The sequence below is a fragment of the Urocampus carinirostris genome, chromosome 15 (genome assembly GCF_059441175.1).
Source record: "Urocampus carinirostris isolate Australia breed hairy pipefish chromosome 15, RoL_Ucar_1.0, whole genome shotgun sequence".
NCBI classification, from domain to species: domain Eukaryota; kingdom Metazoa; phylum Chordata; class Actinopteri; order Syngnathiformes; family Syngnathidae; genus Urocampus; species Urocampus carinirostris.
Window position 1 is genome coordinate 11,422,273 of NC_142363.1, and position 23,609 is coordinate 11,445,881.

The following is a 23,609-nucleotide window of genomic DNA, read 5'->3' on the forward strand; positions in this document are numbered from 1 at the left end:
AATCATCTGACTGTTTTGTCGACGTTCCCATTGTAGCGCCTTATAATCCGGTGCGCCTTATATATGGAAGATATAGGACCAAAAACTATTTTTTGGGGGTGCGCCCTATAACCCGGTGCGCCCTATAGTGCGGAAAGTACGGTAGTTCAAAACTAAGATGAGGGCATTTGCAAATGGCATCAGATCAACAGGGTTTTTAATTTTGGTCTTTATTGTGCCTTTTACTCATATAACCATAAACATGATCGTTTAAGCTTTTTTTCAGGGTTGGGAATTAATATCTAAGAATTTAGATTGACGATTTTTTGTTGAAAAAAGGGTGCTTTGTCTCTAAAATGGTTTTGATTAAACAATTGACACAACACTGTGCAAACTGCTGTTTGACCCATACTTTTGAGGACTACATAATGAAAGTCCTCTTTAAATATTTTTTACGCATAATATACTTTATGCAATCACCTGGAGGTCTTTATGGGCTCTTCATCCTTCTCTCGGTCCAGGAAAGGAGAATCTATGTCAAACATTCTCTCCTCTGGAGTTGAGAGTTCCTCTGGATCATCCAGCCCTCTGCTGCCTTCCAACTCACTGCTATCCACCTCCATTGTATCCAGTGTGGTGTCTGAATCTGGGCCAGGGCTAGCTGGCTCTGCATACGCACATTGAGTACAAAACTTTCAATAAGTTCCCTTGAATGGTCTTGAAAATCCAAAAATGTGATAGTATTCACCTCCATTGAAATCCACCTCACCCAAACAGTCTCTCGGTACCTTTGAAGCACAACGTTTATGGCAATTGAATCTGCAATCTAGTTGAAAAAACATTCATTTCATCAATTGTAGAAAAATAAGTGTAAATTATATCTTGTTTATATCTTGTTGTTCCTGGCTTACCTTTACACTGCATCCCCTGACGAAAAATTCCCTTGAGCAGACGCTTGCAGTACTGGCAAATTGTGGGTCGGGTGTAGGTGTGAATGGCAAAGGTATGGGGCACTTTAACCCGACCCAAAACCATCTTCTCCATCCAGATGGGCCTGCCGCTCCATGACAGGATTCGCTTGCCTGCCTCTTGATGAGACTTTTGCAGCTGCTGAAAATCGGAGGAGCATAAAGTACATGTATTTCTTGGGGGTGCAGACAGGAATGCTAAGTTTTGTTTACGTCAGACAAAGTAGCAGCACTCAAGTACAAACCAGAGGGAGAACCCAAATTCATATTAGGAGGCATCAAGGACTTAATGCAGGATCTCAAACTCATAGCAAGCAGACCATTTGCGACCCGTGATAGTTTGAGGCCCCCGCCTTGATGTAAAAGTTTACTGTTAGTATGGCCCGTGCCCGTAGTTTCATATGGGAGTTACCTAAATTATAATTAGTTAGGCAGGGAAAAATTCACTCACAAATGCAGCCGCAATTACAGTGCTATAGGGATAGAAAAAAATAATTAGCTTGCAAAATACGAGTTCCATCTGCATTGTTCTTTAAATGTGGTATTTGAAAATTATACTACTTGGCTGGGGCAGTACGGCGGCGCAGTGGTTAGCGCATGTGCGGCACAGTTCATGTCATAGGAAACTCCTGCGTGGGTTCTAATCCAGCTCCAGACTTCCCGTGCGGAGTTTGTATGTTCTCCCCGTGCTTGCGTGGGTTTCCTACGGGCACTCCGGTTTCCTCCCACATTCCAAAAACATGCATTTCAGGTGAATTGGCCGGTCCAAATTGTCCCTAGGTGTGAATGAGCGAGTGAGTTGTCTGTCCCCGTGTGCCCTGCGATTGGCTGGCAACCAGTTCAGGGTGTCCCCTGCCCACTGCCCGATGATTGCTGGGATGGGCTCCAGCACCCCCGCGACCCTACTGAGGATAAGCGGTGCAGCTGATGAGATGAGACTACTTGGCTGGTCGCTCACATTTATAGTGAAAATATGGAGCATAATACATCCATACAGAGTGCGGTAGAAAGACCGAGGTGGACACTGAGAAATAAAGAGCCTGAGAGACTGAGAGAGGGAGAGACAACGAGAAAGACAATGAGAGACAACAGGAGAGAGAGCGAGAGAGCGAGAAAGACAACGGGTGTGAACCAATGAATGAAAAACGTTATTTCCAACTTGGAAGAAGTATGCTTATTTAATCCTCCCCTTTTCTTAGTGTCTGACAGCTAGACCCCCTGAGTATTCACATATTATACCAAACTGCCTCATGAATGAACATATTTACATTAGTTCATATTACTTGACAAAAAAGAGTCAAAAAAATACTAATTGAGAATAAACGAAACGAGAGAGAAGGAGAGAGAGAGAAACAGACCAACACAAAGAGAGAGAGAGAGAGAGAGAGAGAGAGATGAGAGACGAGGATGTGATTTCTGACTGATTTGATTTTATTGTATTTGGTTTCTCAAGTATAATGTTCCGTTATTATTTACTCATTACTGATTTTTTTATTTTCTTGTTAAATCTTAACAGTTTTTTTAACTCCGAATATTGTGTATGTAAAAAAGATATTTGAGAAAAGTGGAACATTTTGTTCTTGTGGATAACCCAATGCGGCACTACTTCACCTGGACCCTAACTCTTGCGGACCCCAAGTAAATTGAGTTTAAGATGCCTGACTTAACGAAAATCAAATGAAAGCAATAATAATGTACAGTATAAAAATTCCATTGCAATTCTAATCAATTTTAATGCAGGAGATCCCCATATTTTATTAAATAGACTCATCAACCTGGTTGGCATCTCTTGTACGTTTTTAAACTGGTTTTATTCCTACTTTAGAGATTGACATTTCTTGTAGTAAGTACGGATGCAAATTGCTGCAGAACCCATGAAGTTAATTGTAGGGTTCCCAAAGGTTCAATTTAAGACCTGTTACCTTTTAATCTGAACATTTTACTTTCTTGTGTCTCGTTTCATCTGGAGGGACGAAAGCATGACCAACCTAGGTGCCGAAGTGCTTAACTTGTTTGGGTGTTTGGGCATTTGAGTTGGCCATTTTTGCCTCTTTTTTCTTTTCTGTTTTTGTGTATGTGTTTGTCTTGCTGTCGGTCACCCCTCTCGTGGGATATGACCAGGGTAGATAGATAGATATTTGACTTTCTATCTCACGTTTTAAGTTTTAGTTCTCCAGTTTTTTTATTTTGATTTTAAGTTATTCCTCATGTAGGAGGACCCATCACTGATAAAGTCCCGGTCCAATGGTTGAAAAGCCTTTCTGAGGCCATCTGTTCGGTGTTATTGACCTTTCCTCACATGGTTTCTCAGTGCCTTACCTTAATTATATTTATTTCATTATTTTCTTATCTTTTATTTTTATCATTTATTTTGTTCTTTGAATGAAAAGTGCTTTAAAAATACATTTTGATTTGATAATAAATAAATGTTTACCCTGTGTATTTAAAGATTTTTCTGTAGAAAACGAAACAAAAAAATAATTTTGTAAAATGTTAAGTAAAAAATAACTCATTTTTAATCAGCTTTTACACAAACCTAACACTCATCCTAAATGACTTTAAATTATTGGCTAGATCTAATTGAAAAAAGTATTCGGGTAATTTGTTCATCTTGTGATGTGATGTTTGTTGCAACATGCTAGAAAATGAAAAATACAAAAGGTTAATAAATAAATATAAACTTACCTCATCCAACAAAACAGCTGCATTCTCCACAGGTGCCGGTCGCGGAACTGATATTGATGGTCCTGGCAGTGACACGTTGGACAATCTCCTCTTCTTTACACCAGTACAATTATTCGGAATCTTAAAGGCGCAGCGCTTGTGGTAGTTTAGCCCACATCCTATCACATGAAAAAAGTTAGAGGTGACAACCAATGGGAACAAAATTTTCCTCTTCTTTTTTCTTTTTTTTGGGGAAATAATACAGCATGTGGGATCTGCTGATAAATGAAGATGTGCCGATAATTCTTTTATTGTGATATAACAAAATTAAAAATGCCAGAATATTGCTGTAGTTATTTTATAATATTAAAAGCAGAACAACTAATAAAAAGAAGAGGTCGGTTCCCATATGTGTAGTTGCAGCTCCCTCTGTTCACCTTTGAAAAAAAGGATGGTGGAATTTTATTTAGGCATATTTTGGCCAACTACTACATTTATGACCCATGATATTCACCAAATGTTTTGCCACATAATGATTTATTTACTACACGGGTGTAAATAAGCGATCAAGTGCCTAAATACTTAGTGTTATTTGTGTTTGTAGATTGTTTATGTGCATTTATGTGACTGTTACATATAGCTTTTAAACTCTATGTAAAATGATAACATCATTTAATAAGCAATATACAGGTATAGACAAGTAATTTAATAATAGGTAAGTGCATTCATTTTTCAATGTTGAAAAGTACAAATCAAAATACATATACTTTGTTTTCCTTTTTTTCTTTTAAATAATCGCCAACCAAGTCCGCTTAAATTATTGTACTGTGATATGCTATTGAGAGGTTTTGTTACTTTAACATCCTTACTGATCAATCAGTCAAAAACAAGCTGCATATATTAATATTACCAACTAAAACATTTAACTGAGAAATTGCGGGTTTTTTTCATATAATACACATAAGAAGATCCAAGTTATAAAACAAATCAGCCTAATAATGTCACCACGTGAGTCCACTTGATTTCCAAAATGATTTGTTTCATTTTATTTTATCTCGTATAAAGCATTACAATTGGTTTGTAAGTGCACACTATCCACCCAAAATATTATGCAAGAACTTGATTCAATATAGTTTGCGCTCTGAAATAGAATAGGAAAAAAAACAAAATTGTCTCCCCAAGCAGATGTTGAATCACTTGGTCAAATTTAAGAAATACTTTCTATCAAGATTAGAAAAAAATCTAACAGATCAGTGTGCTGTGAGAGATCGTCAGGGGTGCCGTGAGAAATTATCCAATGTCACTTTTTAAAATTTAAAATTTTATAAAACATTTATGAATCATTTTCTGCAAATATCATGTCATTGTCAAGTGTATGTGCTGTAAAAACTGGGGGAATTATAAAGTATATTGTAATTAAACATACTGTACAGTGTCATTTTATAACATTTTTGGTTAGTGGTGTGCCACAAAATTTTTCTAATGTAAAAAACATGCCCTGGCTTAAAAAAGGTTAAAAACACTGTGCTAGATAATACAGTTGTGCTTTGTTTAGGGACAGAATGTCTTCTATTATTACAAAAACAAGTTCAAATATCCTAAAGATTAACCTAATATTGTCTACATTTTCTGCTAATGGGGTACGGTTTTGTTTTTTGTAGTGTACGTATGCACGTGTGACTAACCTTCACATTTGAGCCCCTGCCGAACAAGACCCCATAACATTTCCCCGCAGTAGTCACAGAAGGTTGGGGCTTTGTAGGAGTGGACATAAAGGGCATGAGGTCGAATCTGGAAGTCTTCAACTGTTGCTTGGGCTGGAAAGGACAATAAAATGATGTAACCCAAGATGAAAAACAAAGTCATTCATAAACTAACTTGGCCAACAAATATGAAGGATGGGAAGAAAGTGAAAGATGATATAGTAGTCAGGGAGCCAAGCATATTGATCAAATTGGGCTCCCAATAAACACTGCCATTCCATTGCTGTCACAGTAGAGGGCATCATATCTAAGTAGATCTTCCCAGAGAAATGTCACATAATCATGTGCTATTAATCCAACAGTGTTATTTCGAATCAAAGGTTGCTGTGGATTTATTTGTCTCACTTCCTGTCTCTCTCTTTCCTCAATCTTTGGTTTAGGGTCAAATAAACACTGCGCTAACTGTTGGCAGTAAGAGTTGGCTCGTCATGTGAATGTGTGACTCACTAAAAAATGAGATGGTGTGCAAGATTTTGAGATGACATAAGGCAAACAAAACAAAACAAAACAAGTACATGCCTCCAAAATCTTTCCGGTTTCAACTCGTGTGCATGCATTTGTTTCTTCAGCATAAATGGTTGTCTCTTTTACGATGGTTCCATTTTTTCAGTATCATCACAAACAAATGGACCAGATTTTTTAATGAATGAAATGTTATGAGCCAATCTGAATCCAAAATTAACTACTAAATAATTGCAGGAACCTCTGTTTAGTGTAAAGCCGTTTCATTAATAGGGATAACAAATTCATTAACACATATCAAAATTATATTTTTAGAAGTGACACTTTAGTACAGGCATGTCTAACAAATGGCCCACAGGATGATTAAATCCGGCCAACTGTAAATTTCTAAGAATGTCAAAAAAGAAGTGTCTAGCTCAGGGGTGTGGAACCTATGGCTCGGTAGCCATATACAGGTATAGCTCTTTTCATTTGGCTCGGAGATAAAATGTAGCTAGCAGAAATGTTTTATAATGTTACGTGCAAAGCCAATTTTTGCATGTGAGAAGACAGGACAACACTGAAAGTGGGTTTGGTTCGGTCCAGTATATGTAGAGCACAGTCTTAACTACAGTTTACAGTAAAGGTCACGACAACATACCCCTTTTTGGATGTACATCACTAAAGAATCTTGTATATGAAAGCTTATTAAACAATCTATGTTCACTGTTTAAACACTTAATGAAGAAAACCCACAGAACAAACTCTTAACACCTCAAAACGCTAGGAAAGCTCTCAGAGCAAAGACTGGGTGGTAGGAATGGGCAGGCGGAGCTATACACATGCACGCAAGCCCCTGTCCCCATCGATGAGCACAATCTGCACTTAAGATAAACACGTTGGTATGCTAATTTGAGGTATTTCAACAAGTCTTTACATATTAACTTTGCTCCCACCTTGTTTTGATTAAGGACAGAAATGTCAGTCAAAATAAGTTTCAAGACTCTTAAGAAACTGCAAGGGGAAGGGAGACAAATTATATTGGTATTGTGATATGGGACACAGGCTCTGTCATATTCATTATTTCATAGATTTTATCAAATCATCAAATATCACCCAATTAAATAAAATGTGCTGAAGAATTAGATTTTGTCTGGAGAGCGGGATTGACAGTTTCGTTGAATTTTGTCTTAAAATATATGGTGTGGCTCACTCAAAAAATATCAAAATATTTTTGCTTTTATGGCTCTTTGGGTCAAAAAGCTTCCCAACCCCAGCTCAATCTCATTTCTATCCAAGCGTATGACTTTTTTTTTTTAATAAATGTAAACTAAATGCTCTTTCTCACCTAAAAGAGCCAATGTCCAGCAAAGGTTCTATCCATGTTTGGGACTACAGTACTTATCTTTGTAAACAGTTTTTTTTTCCTATGATGAATACTAAATACTAAATACTAAAACAAAGCAACGCTCAAAGTTTACGAACAAACACTTAAATTAAATTGTCAAATGTGGTGCTACTCAGGATTTGACATCTGATATTGATGAACCTGTAAAGGCAAAATGAGGACAAGTTTCAGGAGTCACCAGCAAGTAGTGAGTAGACTGCTGGATTGCTATGAGAGGGGGGGGGTGAAGAGGTGTGATGACATGAGATGTCTTTGCACAGATCATTAAAAATAAGATTTAACTGATTAAACACAATATTGTACAGTATTTTCAAAACTTCAGAAGGCCCAGCCTTGTAGTTGTATCGGATGTTATTGCCCTTCGACTGTTTGATTTTATTATTTTGTATTTGTTTTTTATTTACGCAATTCAAAGCAGTATGACAATTGAGGCAAGCATATCTTTATTCATAGATCCCACTTGAGTTTGCTAAGTGTGGTGAGTTGGTTCAGATAAAAAGCTGCACTTAGTCAACTCTTAAAATAATACATTTGTTAACACATTCAAGCCAAACATTAAAATCATTTTTTCTCATTGTTTGTGAATAATTGAGGTGCGTAAGAAAAGATCCCTTTTCATCCGGGATTATAATTTATAGGTTAGGCCACAAATATATGATGGATGTTAATGCATAGTACTGGAAAAACAAAGCTAAATATTTAGCATTGCCATTTTTAATACTGATCTGGCCCACCTGATAACATAAAATTTGGATCCAACCCCTGAGCCAAACTCAGTTTGACATACCTGCTTTAGTATACATTTCAAAATGTTTCCATCATTGAGTAGTAACCTACATAGCAATACCAAATAGCAATAAACTTTCATCATAAATTCGTAAATAAAAAGAGTTAAATGTATAAATGAGAGATCACCTTGCATAACAACACATGTTATTGAGCGTTTTATTTTTCTTTCTTATTTATTTCATTGGAATGGAAATATTACTTGGGTAGCATGAATACTGTCAGAATGCCATGCTAATATCCATATGCATGGAGTGATTCAATTAATTTAAAAAATATGATATTTGCAGAAACTCTTTAATTTTATATTATTCTTGCTTTTTGTTATTTTTTTGTCATTTATTTGATGATTAATTATCAAACTGGAAAAAGAGACGGAATGCAAGTCACGCATAAGTTTAGCAGTGGAAACATTCCTCACTGGAACAGACAAAATGAAAGGCAGCATTCATTGAGCAACAATGTCAAACAAGAGTATGTTTCTTATTCCACACTGTTACATCGCTGCTATCAAACTCATTGACCTCAAACAACAATTTCATGCATTCAACAAGTTGTTTTTGTATTGCTGAAAGTGCAGCTGTTCTGGGCAACACAATTACCAATCTAAAGGCACAAATCTAAATCCAGGAAAAACACAGTACCCTCAAAGTACAAGTACAAACACAATCAATATTCATTACTGAGATTTGCAACAACACCCTGTAAGGAACTCCCAATGCTGCTGAATGAGGAACTTTTAAAACTGGGTGGTACAAAACAGGAGTAGAAAAACAGAACAAAGGGACAAACTGGTCAGAGTGAACCGCAACCCTCATGGGCCCACATGGCCTTTGCAGGGCCAGCCTGCAGATCAGAGCGTGTTTACACACCACAAGCCTTCTACAATCACTTGTTGCTAGAAAAACAAGTCTTCTCTTCTTTTGAGTTATGTGCCAAGAAAAAGCCACTTCAAGCAATTCATTTGCAGTGAGGGAGATTCTCTCACTCTTTCTCCCAACACCAAAAAAAATAGAAACAGGTTGGTTAAGAAAAACAAATAGATGGAGATGAAAACACCTAATGAGAGCAAAACAGTCATTTTTCAACCAAAGCAGATTGCTGAAAAAAAGGACAACTCCCTCACCATCTAAAGCACATGTGTCAAACTCATGGCCCGAGGTCCAAATCATCTTATGTGACCCGTGAGACAATGCTGAGAGAAGCACAAGAGAAAAATGGGCTTCATCATGCATCAAACAATGACTTACAGCTTTAAGATGTGCTCTGGATGTCACCAAAGCCAAGCGCCACTTGCAAAGCAACCATTGTAGCTGTATTTACCGACTAAGATTATTCGAACCATAGAACATTGGAGAGACCCTTCCCGATGTTATTCTATTTAAAATAAAAGTCACAGATTTGCTGTTTAAGGCGGAAAAAAATAAATAAATAAATAAATACCACCAGAGTGATTTTGCAGAATTTTAAAGAAGCTTTAAGCTCCTTTGTATAGTATACAAGAAGTATAACAGCGGCGTTCACATCTTCAGGTATACATTTTCATAAAAAGATGAAAATAAAAAGCAGAAAGACCTTTAAGTATGCTCTTTCTGTCACTTTCCCATCTGCTTTGAGTTTTATTGAGTTAAAAAACCTGGAGTGGAAATAGAAATAAATGTGACTTGATTTGACATGGATAAGAATTGTTGTTTTTTTTCACAAATGCGCGGTCAATAAATACTACAAGAGGTTAAATGTTTGTGAAAGAAAATAAATATTGAGGATGAAAATCAAATCTTATATGCCTAAATCATAATTTAAGAGCCCCCCCGAAGGACCCCCAACTTTCCAGTTTAGGCACACTTTTGATGCCATTGATTTAGTAGTCTCCCCGGGAAAATGTTTTTCATACTAATGAATCTCCAAGCTCAAATGAGTTTGACACCCCTAATCTAAAGCATGTGAGGTAACCTACACTAAAAGACCCTGCAGATATGCACATGACAATGTTGAAAAGAGAGAAAGGAGACTAGGCAACCGACAACAAAGAGTGACACAAAGAGAGCACAAGACAAACACAGACAGTGAAAAACAAAAAGAAGGAAGTCTGCATTCCTGAGCCTTGATTCCTGAAGTATCCTCAGATTGTGACTAAACCGATGGAAACAACACTAAGGGCTCTGAATAAGAGAGGAGAGGATTCAACACATGTGGTGTCAGGTGTTTCCTGATGCAGAGATTTATGACCTCATCATTGGGGGTGGTTGATACATTCATGCATTTACTGTATCGCTTGAAGATACACAAAAGGAAGAAAAAGGAAGATAAGAGCTGAATCATCTCATGTTAAAGTTTGATGATGGAGCATTCGCGCAAATTTTGCGACTCAAAAAGTAAGAATAAGTGACAGTGACGTGCATCCAGATGTAATACATATACACAAATACATATACACATAAATATATATTACTTGTTGCTTCAGATTTTTTTGTTTATGGGAAAAACATCTGATGCATTTGTTGGGATAAATATAATGCTGATCAAATAAATAGTCAAAAGCTGATATGAATCCATTGTCTAATGGTTTTCTTGATCTGATCATGCAGTTAAACAAGACAAGTGGACAATTAAGAACACATTGCGGTTGGCCTTTGTCTTTGAATCATAAGCACCTGACTTTAGCTGGACAAATAATCTAAATTTGTTTTTGTCGACAGGCTAGAGCAGGGGTCGGGAACCTATGGCACGTGAGCCATTTATGCCTTTTTTCATGAGTACATAAGGCTCGAAGATTAAAATAGAACCTGCAAAAGTACTTAACATGTTATAACTTTTGGAGCTTGCCGCACGACTGACTATCCAAGGGTTCAGTCCAGTATAAAGTGGTACCTCTTCAAATGAATTTAATTCGTTCTGAGAGTCGCCTAATAACCTGAAAACTTCAAGAGAAGAGACACATTTTGTATGTAAATGTACTAATCCGTTTCCAAGCCCCGCAAAAGTACAGTATGATATTTTTTTATAAATTATATGTTAAAATAAGATTACCGCACTATAAACAAAAACAGTAGGCACATATTGTGAAAAAAAACAAAGAATAAAGCATATAATGAAAAAATTAATTGACCTTCTAGCCTCATGTTTATTGAAAAACTGATCCAATGTTGCGGCTTTTAACAATCCGTCAAAATGCGCGAGAAAGACGTAGCGATAGCCGGACTTGTCAACACTTTTCCCGGGTGATTCCTTTCCACGAATTCCTTTAATATGGGCTGGTTGAATGATGGCTGCATATTGCCAGAAAACCTCTTCCTCCTCATCCGTGAACTCTGAGCTGTGGCAGAACATGAAGAGCGTGCTGGGAGCACGGATGCACACTGGTTGTCATGTGCACTGGTTCTTGCACCTTCAGTTCTAAATATTTTAAACATATCACTCGCCTCAGGTGTAGTTCCAGCTGCTTTTAAGTCCGCTGTCATTAAACCCACACTGAAACGACCCAACCTAGATCCAGAAAACTTATGTAATTATAGACCTGTGTCAAACCTACCGTTTCTTTCTAAAATACTTGAAAAAGTAGTGGCACAGCAGCTGAATGATTTCATGTCCGAGAACAATCTCTTTGAACCAATGCAATCAGGATTCAGGGCTAACCACTCTACTGAGACAGCTCTGATTAAGGTAACCAACGATCTCCTACGGGCAATGGACTCGGGCACATCATCACTTTTGCTGCTGCTGGACCTTAGTGCTGCATTTGACACAGTGGACCATATTATCTTGCTAGAACGGTTGGAAAAATGGATTGGTCTCTCAGGAAGCGTCCTATTATGGTTCAGATCCTACCTCTCAGATAGGACACACTGCGTTAAATATGGCGAATTGACATCTGAGCCATTTAGTGTTACTTGTGGTGTTCCGCAGGGTTCAGTGCTTGGCCCCCTTCTCTTCAGCATTTATATGCTTCCACTAGGTGATATTATTCGTAAGTATAATATCAGTTTCCACTGCTACGCAGATGACACTCAACTCTATCTCCCGATGGAGGAATCTGCCACACTAAACTGTGGAACTTTGGAGGCCTGCCTCACTGAGATAAAAGAGTGGATGTCACTCAATTTCCTGCGTCTTAACCCTGAAAAGACTGAAATGTTAGTTATTGGTCCTTCTAAGTCCCGTGACTTATTCTCTAAAACCGTAGTGAACTTGGACAATTGCCACATCACACAGAGTGACTCACTTAAAAATTTAGGTGTCTTTTTCGACCCTGATCTGTCCTTTCAAACACATGTGAAGAAAATTACTAGAACCGCTTTCTTCCATCTCCGTAACATTGCTAAAATTCGTCCTATACTTTCTCAGTCGGATGCGGAAATCATAATTCATGCGTTTGTTACCTCCCGTCTCGACTACTGTAATGCACTACTTTCCGGTCTTCCGATGACCAGACTCAAGAGTCTTCAGCTGGTACAAAATGCTGCAGCGAGGCTTTTAACAAGGACAAAAAAGTACGATCACATCACCCCAATTTTGGCTAACCTGCATTGGCTCCCTGTTAGCCTAAGATGCGATTTTAAGGTTCTCCTACTACTATACAAAATCATACATAGACTTTCCCCCTCATATCTTTCAGATCTGATCTCCCCCTATGTCCCGGCCCGAAGCCTTCGTTCCGAGAGCGCCGGTCTCCTGGTGATCCCAAGAGCCAAGAAGTGTTCCGCTGGTTCGAGAGCGTTCTCCATCCGGGCACCGGTGTTGTGGAATGCTCTTCCCCCTGAGATCCGATCTGCAACCTCGGTGGAAATGTTTAAATCTAGGCTTAAAACTCACTTCTACTCTATAGCATACGAGTAACCTAATCTTATATGTAATAACTTGTGAAGCCCTTAGAGACTAATTGTGATTAAGGGCTATACAAATAAAAATGACTTGACTTGACTTGGTTGCCAGGCAGATTTGAGGCGATAGCCAGTTTGTGTACATTCAGCGCACACTGTATTTTTGACTTCGTAACTCGAGGCAATCTTTGTAAAGGGTACCACTGTATATTGGATAGAATTTTAACTACAGTTCAGAGTCAAGGTGTCGCACCAACATGCCCTTTTTTGGCTGAAAATGGCTAAATAATCCTTTATATGGAAGTTCATTATACAATCTATGTCCATTTTTGTGACACTTTATGATGAAAAGCCACAGACCTCAAAAGCACCTAGAGCAATTTAACTGGGTGAGCGGTAAGAATAAGCAAATCTATACACAGGACAGGACATGTATAATCGCCAGCACGGTCTGCACTAAAGGTGAATAGGTTTCTAACCGTGTTTGCAGTATTTTATGACATTTTTACAAAATAACTTTGCTTGCACCTTGTTTTGAAACCATTATTTAGGACAACAATAACGGTAAAAATGAGCCTCAACACCCTTAAGTTACTGCGGGAGGGAGACACATTTCAAGAAGTATATTTATATTCATTTGTGACACAGGCCCTGGCCTTATCATTATTTCATAGGTTTTAACAAATCATCAAAGATCACTCAGTAGAAGTAAAATGTGCTGTAGAATTAGCTTTTGTCTGGAGCGGGTTTGGCGGTTTTGTTGAATTTGGTCTTCAACTATATGATGTGGCTCTCTCAGAATTTTTTTTTATGCTTTTATGGCTTCGGGTCAAAAAGCTTCCCGAGCCCTGGGCTAAAGCTATTATACGGACAAACTATTATATCAGCAACAACCACTATTCAGATGATTACTGGTACGTATTGTGATAAGCAAAATACAAAGAAACATGGCTCCAGTTTATAAATCATTCACAGCAACGTGATTGATTTAGTGAATGCCTTTTTCCTTCTTCTCATACTTAAAACAATGTAAAAGTCATTCCATTCATGTGGCCTGCTTCTTCATGGGAGTTTTCCCTGCCATGCTGGGAACAGAGCAACATTTGCTGCTGCTTGTTTCAAAAAATGAGACAAAAATGGTTACTATAGCCGTTTGATAAACTTTGCATTAGACCTTATTTTGGTAGATGCTACCAAATTCAAATGCTAAACAATTTGGAATTACTTGGAAACAGTGCTTCTTTCATCTACTTGATCATCTCTTTTGGCTGGCATACCGTCTAAGGGTCTAAGCAAGCTTTTTGAGGTGTAAAAATTTAATTATGTTGGAAATTAACATTGTGAATTAATGTACAAGAAAGTATTTATCAGTTTCAAGTGTTGCGACATTATACATACCAGAGAGAACCACTTCAATGAGGTCCCCCTCATGGATGTCCTCAGTTGAAGTCAGCCTCTGCAGAATGTTTTCATCGTTCAAGTTGTGCCGGAATAGCAAGATCTTGTCATACATGCCAAAGAAGCCGCATTCAGGAAACTGGAGGGAGGTGAAAAGACTGGTCAGTGGAAGACATCTGTAAAGTCCTACAACAGTAAGCGACAGAAGTGGTGTACATAGCAGAAAACAAACACATTAAGTGTTGCTCTGTTCTTTTTGAAAATAAAAAACAAATTATGGCTAGCTAGAAAATGTACATGGAGGAGATAACAATCAGTCCTGACTTGTTTAGTCATGTTTTTCGACACAAACTTATGCTATCCAGGTCATGGCCAGCTTGTGAGTCGACAGTAGTGTGACTTGTGATGAATAATGAACGGGTGTGGGTGAGGCTGTCAATAAGGAGTAAGAATCAAATAACCTGAATCAAGAGATGGAGAATCACAGTTCGGGAATTACAGAATCAGTCAAATGCACTGTAGGTTCAGTATTTTCTAAACCAATCCAGTCACACTAACAACCAGACACAAATAACTGAGGTCTATATTAAACGTATTACCCTCATACTGTATCTCTTTCAGTTACAAACGTCATCAAATAATCACCTATAAAATCGAAAGAGAGGATACAGTAAGAGATCAAAGCCACATAAATGTTTGAAATTGTTCAGCAGGAGTAAATCCAGGCCACTGCGTTTGTGGTAGGGTTTTCTTATTGATGCCGTGCAACGCAGAGTGCCACCTGGGGCTTTGACAGCTGTTTCCCTGTGAACCCGCGGAGCACACAATTGTTTTTGTCACCCATGACAATGTAAATGTCGCCAAAGAGCACGAGTGTTGGCATGGACTCTGTCAAGGAGCCACACTTGCATGCTCATAGCTGCAAAAGAGAAAGTAAAGGGCAGATTAATGAACCAAGAAAAAGGAAAATGTATTTTGGGCTTGAATCACAAAGCATAAAATAAGATTAAGAATACAAACAGAATATCACCAAACCAAATCCACACACAGAAAATGTGATAACAAATTAAAGCCTGTCTTTTGTGACGAAATATAAGTAAAACAAGGCTGCATAAACATTTAAATATTTTATATATCTGTGTCAGCAGAGGTTACATTAACCGCCAATCTTTCATCATTGACGGATTTTTTTAAGAGTTGATAGGAACATTTTAAGGCGGTCTGTAATTTTGGCAGGGTAAAAATTCGGCCATAAACCATAGTCTCATTAGGTCATTAAGAATCTAGCCCAGCACTTTAAGAGAGAGGCAGGGAGTCAAAGAGGAACAATGCAGGGTAGATAATAGACAGACAAAGGAATGAGTTCTTTGTATTGACATTGCAGGAGTTAAGTACGATACGAGTTGTGATGAGGCAACTTCTGTTTTAATACGGACCATCCCTCGTGGCCAAAATTACTCGTGGCCTCGAACCGCCTCAGCACACTGGAATGTTACTGTAATTTAAAAAAAGGCAGCAAGAGAGAAGCGTGGCCTGACCCGAATGCAATATTTTACATTTCAGGCTCGACCCGAGGCAAAATTCGGGTCAGGATGGGCTTGGATTCGGGCTTAAAATTTTACCTCAACTCCAACTTGACGAAAAAGCTGATGCCAGCTTGCCTAGTACCTTAGTTAGTCCATGGATACTTTCTCCATGGTTGCACACATGTATAGCATGTGCCTTTCCTTAAAATACTATACAGAAATCACTACTCCTATTAACATTTATCGCCAAAAATATCATGTTTACCCATGGAGAGAACCAACTTTCAACTTGAAAGGTTGTAAATAAAATGGGTAGGGGGCATCCTTCCTGTGGTGAATGCTGTGTCATAGAGTGTTTTTTACTAGGGCTGACATGGCACACACACACACTCACATAAACTATTGTCAATGCAGCTGACAGCTGCAGTTGGCACCCTTTGGGCATTCAGGGCAAACATTTCCACCGAAAACAGGTCTCAGTCCTCACCAGGAGCATCTGCGAGGTGAGAGGGCACACGACAATTATTTCGTTCCATACCTCATTAAAACGAGTGGAAGCCAAGGGTGCAAGAACAATAGACTGGCAAGTTTCTGACACATTCCAACTTTGTGTACCTGCATGCATACTCGGTTCACATGGAGCTTCCTTCCTGGAGTTAATAAGAACATATGCCAGTGGAAAAAAACTACCAATCATCATTTCCCATTGAACATGAGCACACACACCCTTGTGGAGCATTGTCATTACATTCATGTACACATACATCTTTGGCATTTGTAGTGACCGAGAATGTCTTTTGTCATCATCAAACGGAAATCAATTCAACTGAGTGGGAGCGACCACACACGCACTCCAATAGACCGCGTAGCAGAGAATCCGCGTGTGAGGTCCACAAGTCAGCCTGGAAAGACGAGTAGAAAACGGCTTTGCAGTAGGAAGCTTTTGTTAAGCTATCTAATCTACCATTGATATGCAAAAAAAACTCCTACGAGCAAAGAAAGACCATATAAGTAAGGTAGAGCAAAATGGTAAGTGTTGAGGACGAGATGGCAAAGCCAAACAGATGTGAGACCTGAAAAGTTCAGACCTCTCACAAAAGGTAGACACGTCTATAGACGCTACTGTGAATTCTGCTTTTAAGAATTACACATAGTTTACTCCTGGTAAAAAAAAATCTATAGTTTGATTTCTTTTTTAATACGATGACAACAAGAAATCACCCTTTCATCGGTGGCTGGATTTTGTCAGAACAAAAAAAAATTTAGGCATTCACAACTTCACACACAGCTCAGTTTTTGTGCAGAATGGTGGATTCCTATCCAGTGCTACTCACTCTTTCTCTCAATCCTAGTTCATGTTATGGAAATGTCCCTTTGAGTGTGTGACAATTGTAAATCTAGATAGGGCCTGATTAAACAAATTCCAGAGTTGAAGAACTATTGTCTGATTTTTTTTTTTCTCAAAAACTAATAACAGCAGTGTTCTCGTTTGCCCGCGTCCCTGCGTCCTAGACGCATCATTTTTGCTGGGGACGAATCATGTCAAATCAACGTGCGTCCCTGAGACGCAACTTTTTTGACACAAACTTGTCTTGATTACCCGATTACTTTTTTTTAACAAGGGTTTACCGCACTCCAAACTTTTCGTCAGGCAGATCCGCCACTGTTGTTTTGGTCTTGCGGTTCGAGTTTTCGTCTGCACGCCGATCTCGGCAAACGAGATCTCGTTGCTTCGAGATTACGTCATTGTTGTGGTGCTTGTCGTCGAGGGAAGGTGAAGGTTCAGTATGCCTCCGAAAAAACAGTTAGTATTAGGTGAAAATCAACACAAAATTGGTCATTTCTTTAGGGTCAGTAATAAGTCGAAACATAATGCAGAAAGTGATAACAACGGCAAAAATTCCGGCATGAAAAAACGGCGGAGAAATTCTTCGGAAGATCGCAGAGGCAAGGAAAACGACGATAAACAAAAGAAAACTAGCAAGAAAAGGACTTTTCTGCCAAAATGGACTAAATTATATCCCTGGTTACGCTATGAGGAGGATGATAATGGATTGGACCTTGAGAAGGTATTACAACTGTGGCGGGACAGCAAACCACGAAGAATATATGAACTGAAAAATCTTAAATGATTACTGCTTTCTATTACCAATTAACTGTGATGATTAAAACTGAATCAATATATAGATTCATATTTCAGCAATATTATTTTTTATAATGTACAATATTTTTGTGAACTGAAAAATCTGAAGTGATAACTGCTCTGTATTACCAATTAACTGTGATGATTAAAACCGAATGAATATATAGATTTATATTATATATTTGTCGCCAAATTTCCATTTCAACCTTGATAACACTATATTTTGGGGACCCATAGATCTCTGTTGGGACCCATAGATTTTTGAGCATGCGAGTCCCCGGGACCCATCACTTTTCAAAGGTAAAATGAACACTGTAACAGTATTTTGAAATTGGGAATTTGCATGTATAAACATGAGGAACTTGTTTTGTGGCAGTGATGGGTGACTAAACGGAAGTACTTTAGAGAGTGAAGCGAACCCACTAACAGATGGCCATGTGATTACATTACAGTAAGGAAAATAATGTGGCTTGGCCTCAGGCTACCTCACACCTTATTTGACAGTGTAGGAATTCCCTCAGATATAAAGGACAGTTCCACTTCCATTACCTGCATTCGTGTGCAGTTTATGGAAAACATTCCATAAATGCTTTTGTTCAGAAATTGTTCAACACTGACTGGCATTGGACAACTAAATAAATGGAAAAAACTAATTGTTCATGCTCACCGTTCTATCACAATCTACTGGTACAAAACCATATGAAAGAACGACATCTATCCTCATATCAATTTGCATTGTCTTTAAAGTTAGTTATAACGACGTAGTGAATCATCTTTCATTATGATAGGTGTTCCCTTAAGTCAAGTATAGCTGTTTCCAGAGATTTGTAATTCGGAGTTGTTTATTGTATGTAGCAAAGATGTTTAATGACACCTCAAAGTACTCAAGAGTAGATCTTCACAACATGAATCAGGACGGCATGAATGTAAGTCACATTGGACAGATGGCAGATAAATCCAGCAAATCTCCAGTTCAATGGAAAACTTAACCAACCTATGATTGATAAAGATACTAAGGGAGTCCAGATCCGATATTGATATCGGTCTTATATGAGAATATTACAGAAATATGCTTTGTTTAATGACCATATAAAAGTCATGCATGAAAGAACCAACTACACAAATGGAAAGACAGCAAAAACAAACTTAACACAATTGAACTGTGGACATTTATAACAGAGTCTTTACAAACAGTGGTGTGAAGAAGTATCTCAACCTTTTGGAAGTTCTTACATTTCTGCAAAAAATGACCAAAAATGTGATCCAAAACATGTACAGGTTTCCATATGTTAAATGAATAGAAAGGGGATAAATTTAGTCATGGAACCCTTTGCCTAAGGAGATTCAAGGAGCACTTAAAACCATTTATTACTAACCAATTTAGTCGGGTGAAAACCTGCAATTATTTGCATGTTTTTGAAAAAGATAAGAACAAATTTGATGGTGATTTGATGTAAAAATGTTAGAAATTCAAAAAGTATCAGATCCTTTTTCATAGCACTATAGTTCAGAATCACTGACATTGTCCAGTTTTAATGAAAATTTAAAGGCAGTTTGAATTAACTTGCAAGAAGTGAAATGTGCATACACTTTTAGGAAGGACGAGACTACCTATCAGACTCTCAGCTCATTTACCAAATTGATGCTAAGTGCTTTGCCAAGAATTACAAAGTATGGAATGCTCACCTAATTACAACGAATGGTTGGTTAGAAAAACGCATCAAGAATGCTTTCCCTCTACAGCCCATGCATGGAAAAGGCATTTTCATAGCCCGCGCCAAGGAAAACACTACACATCTGGAGGTAGAAAGTTCAAATGATAGGCTGATTCTGTGTGTTTGCCTGGAATGGTTCAAAGTTCATACACAAGAAGGTTTCTTGTTTGATTGAAGGAAAGGGATAGCTCATACAGACATGCTTTTGACCACGGGCCAGAACAGTGAATTCAGAGCCAGCAGCAGAGTGGAATTCTGACAGGGAATTAAAGCAGCCAGAGAAGACGGATACTTTTTCACTTTACATTACATACAAGGCAATTCATTGTGTCACCGTTCCTTCACAGACATAGCTAGTTAATGGTCCATTATAGAATAAAGTTTAGGAATTCCCCGATATTTTATTCATACCAGTCACCCTGAGGGTTGAGGGTAGATGCATATTACGGTTGCCTTCGTATTAACGATTGATGACCAGGCCTCACTGGTTGCCAGTCAGTTACAAGGTACATATATATTGTAGATACAGAATATTAAGGTTACACTGATCCTTCAGTCGGCCATGATTTCGCTTATTCTGAGCTATCGGTGATTGGGTGATCCCGTGCAATATTAACCTGTCTTTTCCAGTAATTTTACCTTCCTTTTTATTCATGTGAAAACTGAGGATTGTGGAATTTTAGGCGCCCACACAATTAAATACGTGATGTTAACAGTCTGACCCTGGAATACATTGTTGTTTTTCCATTGAGTTTTCTGATTGAAACACCATTTATAAATTTGATTAAGCATGAAAATATACTGTATAATGTGACTGTTGCACCTACTCTGGAATGTTCAAATGCTTAAATTCTTATTATTCATACTGCTTATCCTTACTAGGTCGCAGTCAGTTTCAAGCCTAGCAGCTATTTTTCGTGTGTGTCTATACACTTTGTGCTTGTTGGAAAAAAATGTGAGGTAAGACTTCCATGAAAAAGAGATTCAAACTCTTTAAAACTTCTAAGAAAACACAATGATTACATTTTATATGGCGCATTTAAAAAAAAGCCAAGCTTGCGGCATTTCACCTGCCACAATGGCTGGTTTTGGGCCAAAATACTCTTGATATCACATAATGTTGCTTTAAGGCTGTCCAATGATAACCTAAGCTCACAATTATTACTCATGGCCTTTGATTACAAAAATCAAGAGAAACAGTACTCTTTTGCAGTAATCTTAGATAGCAGTCGCCAAAAAGCAGAGAAGAGCTATTTTTGGTTGGTTGCCACAATATACCGAATGAGAGCAAGGTGATTAGCAAAACAGACACTATACTGCATTTAATGCAGTTACTTCTGTTTGAAGAAGAAGGAAGCATTTTTTATTTTTGTGTGCAGAAGGTGATAAGAGCTCAACCTAATTTCCGTTAACTGTGTATGCAAAGCTGTCCACATCTACATGAGTATTGCGTGTTAACAGTGTCCAGAGACCAGGCTGAGAAAAGGAAGTCTGAGTCACAGATTTAAAGCTTCTCAGGAAGAGAGCAGAGTGATCTAAGACATGTTTGGCTCAGTCCTCGCACACTACTGATGAATTATAGCTTCGCCGTGATATGACACCAGTACCTCTGACTGAGAAATGAAGAGCAATAACGACTACGTCTCCCTACTCACAGAGAGAAAATAAACCCGTGAGACTATACAGATTTATGGAAAGATCAGAATAATACAGGTTAATTTAGTAATATGTAGCAAAATGCAGTTTGGTTCTGTGTTTGCAGAAAGTCATTTAGAGACATACTTATAGGTTTCAATTTTTTAAACCCCTTCCTTTTTCAAGAGTATATTAATCAATGCCAAAATCAAAACTCAAGCTTTCCCCTCTCAGACAGAGAGACAAAAAGGCAATATGTGCAAATGTTTAAACAGACAGGGAAGAAAAATAGCAAGTGCAGTGAAGGGAGAAGGCGAGAAGCTATGTGAACATCGGCAGTACAGACTGTGCTTCCTCACTGACCACAGCAGATTGGAGAGCAGAAGCACTGAGAATATGGAAACAAGGAGTGGTTACGGGTAAAAAAAAACAATGACAAGCACAAACGTAAAAAAGACTGTCCCAAACCAGTCCCGATTGAAATATGATTTTTTGTGTTCAAGTTAAAAAAAATGTCGACTTCATTTCTGAGCTAAAATGTGTCTGATATATATATATATATATATATATATATATATATATATTTATATATCATATATGTGGACGACATTGTTTTGACTGTGAATAATAGTCAGTCTGAATAAAAAATAATAAATGTACCGTATTCTACCGACAAAGGCACAACTGATCATAAGCGCACCCTCAAAATATCCTTCCGTGAGCTATTTGTTTCATATTGTCAGAACCAGAACAGGAGGAGGATCCATATGCCTAACGTTTCCGAAACAAGATTTATCTAACAGGAATGTGGCAGTCATGCACGTTAACACAAAAGCCAGTGATTCGGCGATCGCTGGGCGGAAGAAGTAAGGCTGAAGTCTGATGTGGAACAACAGGAAGCCAGAGCCCGACAAGATCGATACCAGTTACAGGAGCAGATACCAGACAGATGGGGTCGATACCGGACAGGACGAGACAGAGAGGATTGATCTCAGTTACAGGAGACTGGAGACAGATATCGGGCAGGACGAGACAGATGGGATCGATACCAGACACTGGAGTCTGGAGTTCGATATCAAACAGAACGAGATAGATGGGGACCATACCCGATACTGGAGATTGTAGTAAGGTATCAGACAGGGCAAGACAGACGGGATCGATACCAGACACAGGAGACTGGAGTCCAATATCAAACAGGACGAGATAGACGGGAACAATACCCGATACTGGAGGTTGTAGCAAGGTATCAGACAGGACGAGACAGACGTGATTGATATCAAACACCGGAGACTGGAGTCAGATATCAAACAAGTCGAGATAGACGGGATCAATACCGGACAGAATACACATGCAGGATAGCGGAGAGGGTCAAAACACATGTCTTGTGGGTGCAGAGGTTGGTTGACGGACTGACAAAGGGTGAGTGAGAGCACTGAGCTTAAATAGGAAGGAAGCCCATCGGGCAAAGAGCCGCAGCTGGCGCAAAACAGGCGGGGCCAATTGGGGGCAATGGGCAACCGTGACACATGTATAAGGCGCATCAGATTTTAGAGGTCTCTTTGGAATTTCTGGCAATTTTTTTGTTTTTTGGGTGGTCCTTAAAGTCTGGAAATATATTTTTCACCGATCAATCTGCCCTAATGTGCAAATGTATTTTATGTGTAGTTAAAACAATTATTCAATATTTGCAAAAAAATGATAAGTGAAGGGAAATGGTTTGTGTTATAAGCTAATAAACATTATTATAGATTCTTAGAAAAAGTCTACTTCTAGGAATGGAATATGAATATTACAAAAATAAGATCAGAAATATTGCAAAAAATCAGGATCAACAAGTCTCATGTTGTTTAGCTGGAATTTCCTCATCAGCACACCCTGATATTTTCCCCATCTTTCTCTTGAACCCAGTACCAAATATATCCATCCCCAGATCAGTAACTAAAAACACTACAGAACACGCAACATTTGTTTTCTCATAGTATTGTTGCTTCAACATTAATTGCCCTTCCGCTGCCACCTCCTAATCAGTTTGACCGATCATGAAAGACAGGAAAGGCAAACACTGATGTGAAAACAAAAAAAGACAGTCCACAACCTGCTCCTACGACATTGATCAAGACCTGACATAGCAGTTTAATGCGGGTGTGTTGGAATTATCAAAGACAAAAGGTAAATGTTTATGCAGCTTTTGTCATCCTTTCAAATATCTCTATTGTTTAGCTACAGAATATAAATTGTCAGGTAACCTTTAAGCATGAGTGTAAGCTACCTGTCATTATTACAAAGGTTTTAGTAAAGGGTTCTCACATCTTTTTCAACTAAAACTTTTATCAAAGTCAAAGTCGTCCAATAGTACACATCTA

At 38.3% G+C, this 23,609-nt stretch overlaps 1 protein-coding gene across 1 annotated transcript in view; it reads right to left on the reverse strand.

The window, feature by feature from the left end:
* Nucleotides 1-23,609, reverse strand: part of prkd3 (protein kinase D3) — a 61,981-nt gene that overhangs the window by 22,123 nt on the left and 16,249 nt on the right. The window contains exons 3-8 of the mRNA XM_088354357.1: nt 14,228-14,366; nt 5,297-5,428; nt 3,633-3,790; nt 891-1,089; nt 728-805; nt 460-646 (exon numbers count right to left, since the gene is read on the reverse strand). Of these exons, the coding sequence (XP_088210483.1) occupies nt 460-646; nt 728-805; nt 891-1,089; nt 3,633-3,790; nt 5,297-5,428; nt 14,228-14,366 (893 nt within the window). The remainder of the gene's footprint in view (nt 1-459; nt 647-727; nt 806-890; nt 1,090-3,632; nt 3,791-5,296; nt 5,429-14,227; nt 14,367-23,609) is intronic.